Source organism: Haemaphysalis longicornis, unplaced genomic scaffold (assembly GCF_048455015.1).
Source record: "Haemaphysalis longicornis isolate Haplotype H1 unplaced genomic scaffold, Haemaphysalis longicornis Haplotype H1 scaffold_4, whole genome shotgun sequence".
Lineage (NCBI taxonomy): Eukaryota > Metazoa > Arthropoda > Arachnida > Ixodida > Ixodidae > Haemaphysalis > Haemaphysalis longicornis.
Window position 1 is genome coordinate 16,348,851 of NW_027526361.1, and position 15,313 is coordinate 16,364,163.

Genomic DNA, 15,313 nt, shown 5'->3' on the forward strand with positions numbered 1-15,313 from the left:
GAACTTTTAAAGACGATAGTCTTTCTTGGGCTACTTAAACACAGAAATTTTGGTCTGTCTGTATGTCTGTGTGTCTGTATGTCTGTCCGTCTGTCTGTCTGTGACTCGATTCAGCCACCCGGCCAAAGCAGAACAATGCCTGCGCAATAGTCTTATATAGTCACAGCTAAATCTACCCGTCTTGGTACGGTGTAATGTTCATACTTGTCAACATTGTTGAAGAAGAACAAGACATTACGCAAATATGAGACAACAAATCAATACAGAAGTGATATTTGCAGTGTTCCTTTATAAAAATTCAAACATGCTTGACTTTTGCAAAATTAAATACTTCATCAACTGCAGAAAAAGAATTCACTTCGCCGCCGCCTGCTGTCGCCCGCGCCACTATAGCTTCTGGCGCCATTTTAAGAAATCAACCGGCAACAGCAACGAAAGGTTCCACTAGATAGGTTCCACGTTCTGCTTGCAACGCACGTGGAGTAGGGAAACGCGGTTCTATAAACGTTGAAGTAGGGTGCCTCGATTAACGCGCGTCTTCACCGTACGGCAGCGTTCGCATCGAGACACCCGGTTTGGAGCAGTGGAACGCGGGAAATTTAAAATGATTTAAGCAAACATTTGGCGTCTTTACCTTGGGAGGAGCGCGACGCAAGAGGAACAACATGAGAGGTGAGCGGTAAAGTGAAGGGAGGCATTTACTTCGCAAAACCCGATAAAGACTATCGTCTTTTGACGTCATTTGCAACGAAAGGAGCAGATACGTGGCCAATTTTTTCTGTGGCAAACTCTTCTAGCTGCTTCTCAAAGGCACCAGACAAACTTCAGAGTCACTACTGACATGGCACTGTTGAATGCAGTGTTTTGTTCTGGCTAATCAATAGAAGCAACACATTTCGTACCCCAAAACTGTTTTTTTTTTTTCCCCACCACCAACCCAGTGTCACCCTTGCACTGGTGTGCTGAACTGAATTACCCCCCTCTTTCTGGCTCGACCCATGGCTCAGCATTCCCTAGTAAATTACGTTATACTCCCGTCACTTTGGCACTTTCAACCCAAGTTGAAGCGAAGCGCAATTGACTTTTCAAGTGCACTCGACGCACCACCGCCGCTACACAGTCCGTTTTGATCCCAATCGAAAAGTCGCGCCGGTTGCACTCTTGTACGCCAGATGTGCTAAAAATCTACTTTGTGGTCGTAGTTATACCGAACTACATAAATGTTACTGCACACTTATTTGGGTAAAGTTATTTGATACAACTTGTGGCGTTAGTTAAAGTTGTCACCTTCTGTGTCATTACTCAGCGGGGATGAGAGTATCACCGCTTTCACCCGATCATGCTTGGAAACCTCAATCGCGCTTGAAAAACCGGGATTGAGTTCGAGCGGGATTGGGCTCGACTGCGAGTGAAACTGCCATGTAGCAAAACTACCCGTGTGACAGGGGTATTAGGCAGCCGTCACCCCAAGCAAGCAGGTGCAAATTTTTAAGCAGCTTGTAAATGTGAAAAGACTTTCGGAAGCTTAAGACTACTTTTTTGGTAATGTCAGAGTGCAATACAAAGCCTGCAAATTAAAATGACAATATTTCTTTCATTGTCTAGTATCACAAAACATTTCTTTCAATCCAGCCATAGTTGACAACCGGGCACGGTTAACGAACAGGCCTGCATGCAAATGAGCAATCGTTTTCAACTGTTTGAAACATCTTTTATGTGCTTTGGTGGTAACCGCAAAATAAATGCAGAACTAAATGCCAAAAGAAATGAACTAAATGCATCGACCACTTTAGGCACAACCTGGTGCCTCCAAGTAGCCAGCACAGCTGCTGTCACAAATGACTGGTTTTCCTTGAGATTTCGTCTTCCTGCCGCAAGTAAGAACCGCACACAGGCCCTGCAGAGGAAACAGTAAAGAGCTGAATGTCTGTATCAGGGAATAGGTTATGTGATTACAAGTAGCAATTCCATGCACATGGACAACATATAGTTCTAGACAATTCGTAGCAGTGCCCTTGGCAAATGTATACAGCAATGTGTTGGTGCAATTTATACAAAGCATGCAAAAACAGATACAGGATTAGTTTTGTGCAGCAAGCTGCCCATAGCAGTGGAAAGCAAACATCAGGTTTTTCCAACTCGCATGAGATCTGGTAGTGATGTCTATGGAGTGAAACTTTTCAGCTTGCACACACGCGTTGCGAGAAACTGCATGGACACCCACATTAGCTTTTGCCATGGAACCCTCCGCTAGAGGTTACCCATTGCGACTTGAACAAAAAGGTCATGACTGGCTGTTGTGCCATGCAGAATCAACGTGAACGCTTGTGCAGGATTATGTTTCCAAGTATGAGAAGGACCTCAAATTTCATCGTACCCTTTTAAGCTTTACCGTACCCCTTAAAGATGAGATGGGCTTTTAGTCCAGGCTCTAAAAGTCACCTTTTACAAGCAGAATGAGCTGGGGTCACACTAATGTTTGCAGAAATAAATTGGCTGACGATTACGATGCTCCAGAATGCAAAATTTGAACGCAGTGCGAACTGCAGTCTTCTCAGTGACGGCACATAGCTGTTGGTTCTCCAGAAGTAAGCTCCTCATCAGCGAACTCTGGCTCATCCCCCGATCTCCAGCGATGGCTGTGAGGGCCCCATCACCGCTCTCTTCTGGACTTGCTCCGGGAAACAAGCGTGAACTTGTATCTTTAGGACTTTTTAAATTATGCCAAAGGGTATACAATCTTATTGAGAAAAAAAAAAAAAAAAAAAAAGCGCTATCTTGCAGCACGTTGCCACTAGTGAGCAGGTTGTTGTAAATCGTGTTTGAACCTCCCACAGTCACATGGCTAGGATGAGCCACGCAACGAAGAGGGTGACGAAGGACCGGTGTATGCGCAGTGTGCAGCGCGAGTTGGTTTTTTGAACTTGAAAAAGACGCTTCCATGGATGCCTGGTTTTTGAGTCCTTTCCCAGGCACCACTAAACTCCAAAGTGCGGTTTTCCCACAAATCTCGCGCGGCTTCGACATTCCGCCCTCCCCTCCATACTTTCGTCATACTTTCCTGCTTAATCTATCTTGTCTATCTTGGTTGTCCTTAGTGTCACTAGATAAGGTGTAACAATACCACCAATGAGGCACGCAAGTCAGCAACGGCGAAATTGTCATTTATACGGTCTCGCCGCTAACTTCTACCGGGTCGTTTGTTAACACGGCCGAAGATGCAGGAAAACGGCATCTTCGGACAGACTTCTGGTGCTGAAATGCTGCTACACGCGTTATCTTAGATTTGCATTCAGAAAGATGTCAGTCGCGCGCAGCCACAGAGCAGGGAGGACAAACTAAGTCTGCCAGAGTTGGCCGACTAAAACGCATAAACAACAAAACGACGACGCCTATGAACCGTCGCAGTACAAATGTCACGTGATGCGAACTGACTAATGATCATGGCAGCCGCACAGAACATTAGGAGAAAAGAGTGCCGATACTCTGTAACCTTTTTTAGTGACACTAGGTGTCCTCTTCGTTTGTTTGGTTACAATAAGGCCAACGGCAACACAAGACCACAGGAGCAGGTGCTTAAGAGATGCGTTCTAAAAAAGCACATAAGAGAAATACTGCCGGGAAAACAAGACACTAGTCCAAAAAATTGTTGCACTGTTCAAAAATAAGACATTAGCTCTTTTAGAGTCATTTATAGATGAAAAACAGATCAGTCCACATATATTCCCGCAATGCCAAAGTACATTCGTTTCACATTTTAAGCTCACTACAGTAAAACCCCATTGATTTGGATTTCGCAGGACCGGAGAGAACATCCGAATTAACCGAGTGTACGAATTATGTTAAGTGCAGTCATAACTGAAAAATGCTTTCAACATCATTAAACTATTTTTAAAAAGTCAGTGATTGTCGTTTGCTTCGCAAAGGTGATGTGCAAGAAAATCACTATTTTGTGTATTTCCTGGAGGTGGTTCAGTCCGCACACGCCGCCCGGCGAAACCATGCAAATTTCCTCTAGAACACTCAACACATGCGTGGCATCCAGTGCATGGCACGGGTGTCCGTCGTAATCATTAGGGTGTTCGTCAGCTGACTCACCTTCAAGTCGGCTGACGGCCTCTGGGATGTACAAAAGCTCATTTGTATCCCGTTCTGATCTCGAAGTTTTTTAGGAGTGTCTTAGATTTCTGCTGCGAATCCGAATTAGCTGAAGCTGGGCCGCAGCAGAATGCACTGCTGTCTCCACACCTGCACTCGGTGGAGAGTCTAAATTAAAATGAATTGCAGCCGAGTGAAATACGAGTTTTCAGCCATAGAACAATGCAGAATTGGGATGGGACCAGATGCCGCGTCCAAATTAACCGAAATTCCAAATTAACGGGGTTTTACTGTGGTAGCACTAACAGTCATTTGTAAAGGGATAATGTAAAAATGCCATATCACCTATGGAGACAGCTCTGCGGTGCAGCTATGCAAATGCATCTGCTCTTTTGAGAATAAAAGTAACGAGCCATTGATGAGTGCCATTAATAAAAGTGATACTGAGCTCGGCCAGCCATAACAGTGTGTACAGAAAAATCCTACCTTAATAACCGAGGATTTACAAACGAAAACATAGGCATTTTACTTAACTCTTGTGAAAACGAGTTATTGCAGCTTTCCCCCAAATGTAGCAGTGACGCCCATTACCTTGACAAAAGCATTCCTACCACTTAAAAGACAGTGGATAGCCAGAAAGGGAAACAGTAACAGGAGCAGGGCCAGTTTAGTCCCTTACTGTCATGGTCACAAAGGCATAAATAGACAGCAAGGGAGCTTTCAGAAGCTGACATTTGCAGCAACATGTATGTCAAGCCCACAATGCAACATACAAGCAATAAAGAATGCTGATGTCCTTACTAGTAGGGAGAGGGCAGCAGCCATCAACCACGCATGCCCGTGGAGCCGAAACCGCCCTCGCCACGTTCAGTCTTGTCCAAACTCTGGTGCAGATCAAGCAGGCAAGGTGCCACATGTTAAATGCACTTCGCACAAACAAGCCCTCGCACAGAATCAAGTGAGGTGCAACAGATGCCACTAATCGTACGACATGTCAAAATCACGCTATCTGTGTCATGCCATTGGTATCCTTAAACAGTCCCGTATAAACTGATTATGCTTCAATTAATCAGGTAATTATTGCAGCAGCTGACGCACAGCTACAATGACTAGACACTGAAATTTCCTTTCATCCTGTGACACCACCAGACAACGCGGACACACAATCATTCTATTCTGCACTTGTAAAAATATTTTTTTTTGCAACAGTAAACTGAACAACAAAGCTACCAGCATGCCGTTGCCGTCATTTGCTGCGAGCAAGCCAAGAAGAGATAGTCTTCTTTTTACACCTTCATTTATTTTTTGCTAAACTCTCAACACTAATTTGTGCTTGTTTGCATGTTCACTGTGTACACTCCAGCAAAAATCCCCCGCCCCCCTCCCTTCCCCAGAAGTTTGCAGTACAAATGAATAAAATGAAATAAATAATGCTTTAACTGGGCAGGTGGGTTCACATCACACTAGATGGAGCAAAACTGCGCACAATGCAAACTATTAAGCAAGGATCATCATTTGCACGTAGAGACACAGAGGCTGGCTTACTTCACACTCGACAGGCTCTGGGTAGGCAATGCGCTCACACACCAGCTGCGCAATGCGGTCTCCCCGGGCCACTGGACAAAGCAAAGCATCGAAACATGACACAAAAAACAAAAAGACACAAACACGAAAGAGAAAGGAGGCAACACACACACACACAACTGAGGTTTGAACACATTCTCTCGCTATACGACACTGAAGGCCCCAATGTGAAAACAACACAGCCTAAGACAGTGCTCTGCCACGGTAAATTCAGACTCCTGGGGTGTGATCGCACAATGCATAGCAACATTGCTGCTCGTCAGCTACTAATGCAGTGCAGCACTGCTAGATGCTTTTCTACTCGGCCAAATGAGAACCAATACAAGGACCACCCACGCTCACCACAGAAAGGTCACCATCGCAATCATTTCCCCCATCGTGCTATTCAATTTAGAGCTCATCCTGGGCCACTGCAAACTTCTATTGAGGTGCTCGTCTGACTACAGAGATGTTGAAGAGGCATCAGGCATATCTTGCATCACAGCGGCATCACCACTGAACAGCTGCGAAATGGCAGAGGCCAAACCAAAAGGGCCTGCCATAAAATCTCAATGGGTAGCACACAAAATCGGGATTAAACCACGAGGAGAATTGGAGGCAAAGTAAGCTCCATTGTGCTACAGTAGAACCTCATTAGTATTGGGACAGCAAATTAGTTCGTTATATCCAATATTCGTTGTAACAGTAGAAGTAACAGTTGGCTCTAACAAATCGAAAATCTAGCTCGCGCAAAAATACTTGATACAAAAATACATTTTTTAGGCTTCGCATACACTATAAACAAGGTAACCCCTACTTTTCTCCTTGTTGCATTTCAAGCTCAATTAACCGGAACATGAGTATGTAAAATTACGACAGAGAAAAGTTCACTTGACAAAACAGGACTGCGTCCTTCTTTATTTGATGAAGGATGTGATCTTCATCTGGTGCTACTCACAGCACTGAGCAGGATGAAGTTTTCTACACTGTTCACGAACAAAAGAGCCTTTATACTTCTACAGTTTTGGACAGAGGTTTTTTTCAAGCAGCTTCTCAGACTCCTGGTCAAATGGCCAAATAGTTCTTCGTTATATCCGATATAACGGTTTCTCACGGTTCCACTATCGTTATAAAGGAATAAGTGTCACCGAAGTAAAGCGCGACCAACCGAAGTTTATATTTCGTTGCTATTGCCGATAATTCGCTATATCAGTGTTCTTTAAAATGAGCTTCAGCTGCATATAAAGAAAGGTGAGTAATAATTCTAACAAAAAAAAAAAAGCAATAGAAATGAAATTTTGTTAGCTACCTGGCCACACAAACACACACAAACGTGCACACACCGGTAGAGAGAGTGATGAAAACACCATGCCCACGGGACCGCGCTTATCGCTTATCAGCAGCACGTGAGTCGCGGAGACAGGTGCATTGTGTTGTCCGACCACTAGGCACTTGAAACAGGTCAGCACTTATTTTTTTCTTTCTTATCTTCAGAAAAACTTTCACTCCTGTTAGTGGCTGCCGAGCTCTGCAGCTTTGGCAGAAGTCCAGGACACTTATCAGGGGTGCGTTATCTTTGGATGCTTCCACGAAAGCAAAAAAGAAAAGAAAAGAAAATGAAGTTGACAGTGCAAGAAACTCGATGGATTATCTCTCTGGGTTGAAGAACTTCTCGGAATTTCGCGCCAGGTTCCCATCTGCTGTGGAACGCAGATGTGCTGTGTGTGAGAAAATGTGCAAGGGCAGCAGAAAGCTTGTGGAGCATATGTACCCCACTGATTACAAGTGATGGATGTCTCTCAGCAGCACATGGGACAGCTCACTGACAGTACTTTGTTGAGCTTTACAAAATACAGTACAAGTGGCCTACAAGATAGCATATGCTTACAATGACACACGGCGTTTCTCATGACACAGGAACCACAGCCCATTTTGATCACGAACACGTAAGTCCTTTCTTTTTATAGTGGTAGCTCGAAGTCCTTAACACTGAGCTACCTCTCTCAACAGTCCCCTACGAAGTCACATTCCCCGTTCACAGCACAAGCAGAAAAAGAGTAAGAGTGGTTCCTTCCATGTTGTATTAAAAGCTAAAAAAGTTCTGTTAAAAATTAAAGGACATTTCGCTGCCTCAATCACAGCATCAGAAAGAGATCGCCTATCTGCATGTACGATGACAAGTGGTGCACGGATGCACGAAACATGGCACCAGTTTCTTGTAGATAATGGCAAGCGAATAGGAAATGGGGGAAATTGGCATTCTGTGAATGATCCATGGATGACTAAAGGGCGATTAGAAAGCATATGAAAAAAGAATAATTTGTACAAGAAAACGAAAAGACCGCCCTTCATTTCTATCTAATTCTAATTCAGCTAAGCGATATAAGAAATACTGCTGCCTCCTGAACATTCTCCTAAAATGGAAAAAAAAAAAAAAAAAAAAAAAAAAAAAAATTGCTAAACAAAAACAATGGAATCAACTGAAATAACACAGCTACAGTTAATGCCTCAATACCAAAATTTGCCTACAATGGAATAAACCTGACTGAATCTAATCACATCGCCGATGCATTTCGTGATTATTTTTCGTCCATTTATTATACCCACCAGCCTTTGAATGTGCAACTTGGTATGCGCCGTGCTAGCCAATCCTTATTTTTATCCCCAGTTACACCAGAAGTGCTCTCAACGCTTAGTATGCCGAAAAACATTAGCCCAGGCCTAGATAAAATTCCTATTCGTCATTTGAAGTTATTGCTGATTTAATCGGCAATACACTTAGTCATACAATAAATCTCTTTAAGTGCCTACCTTTGAAGTCGACATCACTCAGGTTGAAGAGCAGCACACCAAGGTTGCCCCGGTAGTCTGCATCCACCACGCCAGCTGCACCGCAAGTGAAAAGCAACACATCCGTGGAGCCACTCGCATAGCAGTGCTAATGCATGTGCACAAACGCATTCAGGGTGTCGACCAAGTTGAAATTTTCAAATCTCACAAGTGCTTCAGGTTTTCCTCGAGTCCTCTTTCTAAATTACGAGTGAGACAGAACTTTGTTTTAGGTGAAGACTGGCTTACACCATGTCACCAGATGCTGTCACTCTCTAAAAAGCATGTACAAAATAAAGAACGACGTAATACAGTTTGAATGGTAACCAGAAAGTTCTATTTCATTAAAAAAAAAAAAGTGAAACAGTGGGGTGGTTAGTAAAATTCACAGCGAATAAAATACAAAAAAAGGGGGGGGGGGAGGGGGGTAAAACCATACTGCCATGTTCTCAGGTCATGCACAATGCCTCAGTGCTGTATTTCACTGCTTCAAAGAGTTTCTTTTGGTTTGGATGAGGGACACCTGCACCTCGGCATCAGCCAACACTGTTTTCTGAGCTCAAACTTCATCAAAGCAGTGGCGGAGGCAAGTTTCCTTTCTCCTAGTTAATCCCAAAATGCATCGGCTTTCTTTTCCCGTTCTCTCCAACTCTTCCTTTCACCCCCTGTCGAACTTGTCGAAGAGGTCACTTGCAAGCCACATACGAAGCGAGTTCTCGCTGAAACTGGAGTTCTCACTGAAAGTAGCTGGTAGTGATTTCAGACATCGGAGACAGTGCCGAGGAACTGACCAATCACGGCTCGTCCAGTTAAAGGCCAACTGCACTCAGAATTTGAACCTCTTGAAAACGTCATTTTCATATAGTCTGCCTAAAAATACTGCAAGGTAAAAAATATGACAGCTGAAATACGTGTATCTGCGGCGCAAATGACCATAAAAAATAGACTTTGCAACCAAAATTCAGAAGAACACGGCCATTGCGGCCAGGCTGAAGTGATGCTCCAGCCGGCTGGGCCGGCAAGCGAGTGAGCGAGCGGCCGGCGAGCCGGAGCGAACCTGCACTCAACTTTAATCAAGCCAGCATTACTACGAGTTGTTTCCTTTGTAAACTACAGCTAATTTTCCTTCATAGAAGCACAAGTTCCCCGAGCTTCCCCCGAATTTATCCACATTCAAAATCCCTGAGGATTATTGGACACCCTGCACATTATACAAGTAATCTCGTGCCATTTTGCCTATATTTCGAACTGACCCCCCCTTTCTCACTTTTTTTTGGTGATTATAAGCAATGGTATCCACCACCTTATAAGCGTTATATTTCAAGGACAAAGGTCAGAAAAAGGAAGATGTAGCCTTCTCGTTTACAAAGCGAATCACGGGTGCCTGGTGCCCTTCCAGCAAACAACATACGCAGGCTCTCACTAAACCATTTACTTCCAATGAACACTTACGAGCCGGGGTTACATGTGGACTGGGAGACAAGCAGTAGTGGAGGGCTACAGATTAATTTATACCACCTGAGGATCTTTAGCAAGCACTGGAATTGCTACACAGAGGGACTTTCATTTTTGCCCTTGTTAGGGGAATGGCCACTTGGCTTAAAGAAATAGCAAGATACATTTACTGGCAATGCTTTTCCGGGGTAAAATCGAACCCGCATCCTTGGGCTCAGCAGCACGCCCAAGCCATTGAGCCACCACGGTGGGTATCTAGGGTTCTTTAATTTGCGCCATACCCACTCATGGACAAGCGCCTCCGTATATCAGGTAACCAGCCACCGTTGCCAGTAATTAACTCTTTCAGTACGGCGCCATAGGCCATTGGACGCCGGTGTCCGATGATTTCAAACGTCCCGCGAAAGCTAAAAACGGCACCTGGTGGACAACTAACGCCATCTGGCGTATTTATTGACAACTCATTTTTCGATTTTATTATGTTTTGTTGATATTTCGTGTGCAGAGACCGCGCCAAGAGTGAAATTAATTTCGCGGTAGTGGCCAGTTGTGTGAAAACGGCGTCCGCTGTATTTGGGCTGTATTTATAAACAAAACGGGCTTCCTATCTGACGACTGCGGCTTTACACATTGATGTGTAGGGTCTGGAAAACGTACGGTAGGGATATTTTGTTAAATGCGCCGCGCCATATCGCGTTATCACCTTCATGATAGCCTGGCACTCGTGTCAGATTACCGCTACAGAGCGATGTGCGACACTTCTCAAGAGCGCTAGGGGCGACAGCGGCGGCACTCCAAGTAGCCTGCGCCGACCAGACGCAGACCTCGGGGTCGGCCCGACGCCGCGGTGAAGACTATGGGACGGTGAAGCCCTGCGTAGCCTGATCCGTCCCCGACTGCCGGTACCTCAATAAAGTCCTTTCTCTCTCTCTCTCTCTCAAGAGCGCTGAATTTTTTTCTGGTTTTTTACCACTAAAGTGTAAAGGATTTTGTGTCAGAACACAAAAAAGTGTGCTTGGATGCATGACCGCCTTACACTCGTGTGGTTTCGAGGAGTGGCACAGCCATCAGTTTCACTAGGTTGGCGGGCCCACAAAAAATACAAAACGTGGTGTACAGCATTGATATATATATTGAATCATAGCCAAGAAATGTAGGAACAATTTGTATATCATAGAATTCCTAAAATAATTTTTAGGCTCATTACAATCGCCTATACAGTAATACCCCGTTAACTCGAAGTCATAAAAACCAGGGAAAATTTCGAGGTAAACGGATTTTCAAGATAAGCAAAGTTGCGCTAATCGCCGGGAAAAATGAGCGCTCAGAAAAATCACTACTACTTACCGGCTCTTCAGCGGCAGTTTCTAATCTTTCTTCTCGTGAAGGTTTAAAAGAGAAAAAATAACATACAAGAGACTTTAACCGGCTGGGTTTTGCCACACTGCCATTTTATTTAGCAGAGAGAAACTGCCTAATGCTCGTCTGCTTTGCGGTCGTACTCGGGCCTAGGAAGGCATCCTCCAGCTGCTTGACGCATCGCATCAGTCGATCTTCCCCGCCGCTGCACTCGACCTTATTTCGAAGCAAGCGCAGCAAATTTCTCGTCTCAGAAGATGTCGGCACCTCTCAAGGTGGTTCGTCATCGCTGTCGTCTCCGCCATCCCCTACGTTAGTGGCCGTTTGAATGTTTTCGGCGTCCGTCATTTCTCCGGTCACCGCCACATCCTGCTCACACAGCGCGTACTCCAGAAAAGTCACGTCATTTTTGGCGGCACCGTTACCTGTAAGCTTGATGACCTCTTGACAAAGTTCCTCACAGTCTGTGAAGTAATCTGTCTCTGCCCTCTCTGCTTCTGGCAAACTGGCGGCACGTGAAAACCCAGCGTGCGCAAAGCAGTTGGCGATAGCCGCTGCGCGAACTTGCTGCCAAGCGCTGCTGAGAAGATGTACTGCTCCCAGCAGGTCAATTTCGTAGCCTTTGCCGTTTTCATAAGACAACAAAATTCTGTGGAGAAGGCTCTTTCGGTAGATTTTTCGGGCCACTTCGATGACACCTTGGTCCATCGGCTGCAGCACAGACGTCATATTTGCAGGCAGAAACTCGACTGTCACTGCCTCCAAATTCTCTATTTTGCCGTGGCCTAGGCAGTTGTCGACAATGAACAGGACTTTTCTGTTTTTCTTGGCCATCTTGTTATCTATAGCGCGAACGTACTCTTCGAAAAGAGTACGCTGCTCTATTCGCGCGATAACGCCATTCAGCAGTCGTGCATTTCTAAAGCACCTAGGCTTAAGAGCTTTGCCAATTATGAGTAACGGCAGCTTCTCTTCACCTGTGGCATTTGCCCCGAAAAGGACAGTGACCCTGTCCTTCCGTTGTTTCACTCCCGAGCACACTCCACCCTTCGGTGTTAAGGTGCAGCTCGGCAACATTTTATAAAAAAGTGCTACCTCGTCAAGGTTGAAAATTTCGCTGTCGGCGTAACTCTCCCGCAACTCGGCAAGCCGGCTGCTGCGCCAATTGTCTGCAGTGGCTGCGTCGACACCACACTGTTCCTTTTTTTGAAGCGGTCAAACCAGCCGCTGCTGCAACTGAAGTCCGTGTGCCCCATTTGCAAGGCCAGAGCGTCTGCCTTCTCCATCATTATTGATGTGGTGACGGGAAGGTTGGCCGCTCTGGCATTTCGCAGCCATACCATCAACGCCGCTTCAACGTCTGGGAACTTCGACCCTCGAACCCGCTTCCGCTGGCTGGAGAAGCTCTGCTGAAATCCATCCAGCACCTTCTGCTTGTTTTTCAAAACCGTCGAAAGCGTAGACAAAGGGATGCCGAATTCCTGCGCGATGCTCGATTTTGTTCGGCCTCCTTTCTCCACTTCCTTAATTAGGGCAACCTTTTTTTCTAGCGTTAGCGACTTGCACTGCTTTGACGCCATGCTTGCCGCACTCACGCTAAGTTGCCGCTCCTCACAGTCAGTGAAAAATCCGTACCGCTCGGTTTGCGCAGATGAACGGAAATCACACCTCAGGGAAAATCACGAGCACTGCACTCACAGTCAGCGAAAAATCCGTACTGCGTGGTTTGCGCAGATGACTGGAAATCACACCTCAGGGAAAATCATGTGCACTGCACAAAGCGAACGAGACAAACTACGCCAAGCGTGGGCAGAGGGCCTCCCTGCTCAGCGCATGTGTCACATGACGTGCCACAGGGTTGCTTGACAAAGTTGACATGCCGCTGGGCTGAGACTTCGCGCACTTCGCGTTCGCGGAAAGCATCGACGTATGGCAGGCGCGGCTAAATAAGAAAAAAAAAAAAAAAAAAACGACGGACTTCAGGCGTGGCAGTATCGCGCGAACCTTGTGAAATGGTCCGACGGCGGAATTTTCGTTCCACTCCCAGTCAAGATTTCGAGTTATCCGCAATCCGACACAAAAATACTTCGAGATAAAGGGAAAAATACACATGGGACGTATAGGAAAATGTTCGGTGCCGCGGAAAATTTCGACTTAGCCGATTTTTCAAGATATGCGAGTTCGAGTTAACGAGGTATTACTGTATACGTTGCGTGTATACTTTTTGTGCATTTTTTTCTGATTATTTGACTAATAAACTGTAATTGTACCTTTCACAAAACTGCTGGTATGTGTTTGTAAGAGCAATCTATAAGCTACAATTGTCCACTAGCTCAAGAGAAAAGAAATAGTTTTGTGAAAGCACTCAAAATCGCCCGTTTTTCCGCCGTAACGAAATAGTTAAGCCTGCAATCTTGTGTTCAGCAGTGCGATGCGACAGCTGGCAAACTACAGCATCGAGTAATGTGGCTCCTGCAAAGCATAATTTTCGGTCCCTGTGACAGGGTTTGTATGCCATGGCTCTCACCACCAACATCGATGCCATGCTTCACGGCCAGGCCGGAGCGGGGGGCCACGCGTCCGTAGCAGCCTTCAGGGATGCACACCTGCAGATCAGTCAGGCACAGGCAGCGGCCGCCAGCAGGCACCTCGTAATCGTGGGCACTGAAAGTGGCGGGAAATCGCAAGCACCCGCATGCCAAGTCTGCACTGTATGCAAGACGAGCGATGTGGAGCAGCAGACGAGCACGCTTTACAAAATACACAGAAGCAGCGGGTTCTGCCACTAGCACAGGTGGCTATGATATGTTATGTCCTTATGTTATGATATGTTATGCCCACTCAGGCTCCATTGAACAGACTCTACACTGCCTTACCGAAAGTTCCATATGGGGCCCATCTGAAAACTACTGCTGTAGAAGAAGCCCAATGGCTCAACTGTTGGATGTGAAAGCAGTGAAGGTTTCCCTCTAGACCGCTGCAGACTTCGCAGCCAGTGACGCGAGTGTGTGTGTGGCAAAGAACTGAACAAAGACGTTAGTTGCAGCTGGCGCGGTATGGCCAAGCGCGCGAACAATCCCGTTTCTGTTGCACAAATACTTTTGCTTCATTCCGTAGTGCATTTTTGATACTTTCAGCGATGCCTGGTGCTAGCTGAATAGACTCGGCGCCTTGGCTGGCAGGCGCTCTGCGTAAGGTTTTGCACCTTATCTGCCACGCCTAGCACGCCACCCAGGATGGTCCCATTTTCTCTGTACTTTACCCCCTTCCCTCCATCTCCAGCGCAATAAAGTCTTATTATTATTGTTATTAATATTGTAACTAAAATAAGCCAGCGTTGTAGTTTTTTCGCCACATGGACGTTTGCGGACAGAGAATGCCGTAGGAAACCGCGCATTTCCCCAACAGCAGTGAAACGTGAAAAGCGCTATATTTTACAGCTGTCAAACAATAGCAAAGTGACCCTACGATCGGCCCTCTATTTTACCTGTACAAATCCAGGCCGGCAGCGTGGACTGAGCCTCTGGTAGGCGCGCGAGCATGCTCCGTGAGCCGTACAAACTTGAGCTTCTGAGTTTCCTCTGGCATCCTGGCGTCCGCAGCAAACAGTCGAGAGCACTGCAGTGTGTTCAGGCTGCGGCCACAATACTTTAGAACCACAGCACGCAACAGGTTGACAGAGTATGGAACGGTTCACTGCCCAATTTCTCTCGCGCGCTTTATGAAAGCGCGAAGTGAGCCTTTCCCGCCAGTTTCTGATGGTGATGATGATGTTGGTTTGCGACTGCCGCGCTCTGTAGGGGAAATAGAAATTGTATTAATTTATAGCGACTTTGTAACAATTTGAAGATATAAAATGAATCACAAATGCTACCTATGCGTTTGTATGCGCACTTAAGTGGTTTATTTTCCGTTCAAAACTATAACCATAAACCAAAACTTCATGTTCCAAAGCATCTTCTCTATCTTTAGTGCATTACCCCCCCCCAAAAAATCCTTTAAAAAACTG

The 15,313-nt window shown here is 45.7% G+C and overlaps 1 protein-coding gene across 1 annotated transcript; it reads right to left on the reverse strand.

Annotated features, from left to right (window-relative positions):
- Positions 1 to 1,689: 1,689 nt before the first annotated feature.
- Dutpase (Deoxyuridine triphosphatase) lies at positions 1,690 to 15,067 on the reverse strand. The gene is made up of 6 exons (XM_077706066.1): positions 14,792 to 15,067; positions 13,832 to 13,968; positions 8,473 to 8,547; positions 5,644 to 5,714; positions 4,900 to 4,982; positions 1,690 to 1,897 (listed from the first exon to the last, which is right to left on the reverse strand). Exons 1-5 carry the CDS (start codon positions 14,890 to 14,892, stop codon positions 4,923 to 4,925), a joined length of 444 nt encoding a protein of 147 aa, XP_077562192.1. The 5' UTR covers positions 14,893 to 15,067; the 3' UTR covers positions 1,690 to 1,897; positions 4,900 to 4,922.
- Positions 15,068 to 15,313: the final 246 nt, after the last annotated feature.

Bases quoted from the DNA above. Each gene is read 5' to 3' on its own strand.
- Dutpase (XM_077706066.1), bottom strand. From the start codon at position 14,892: ATGCCAGAGGAAACTCAGAAGCTCAAGTTTGTACGGCTCACGGAGCAT. The intron at 5,715-8,472 runs GTAGGCACTTAA...TGCTTTGTCCAG, and splicing joins GAGTGATGTCGACTTCAAAG to TGGCCCGGGGAGACCGCATT. The intron at 4,983-5,643 runs GTAAGCCAGCCT...GATCTGCACCAG, and splicing joins CAGAGCCTGTCGAGTGTGAA to AGTTTGGACAAGACTGAACG.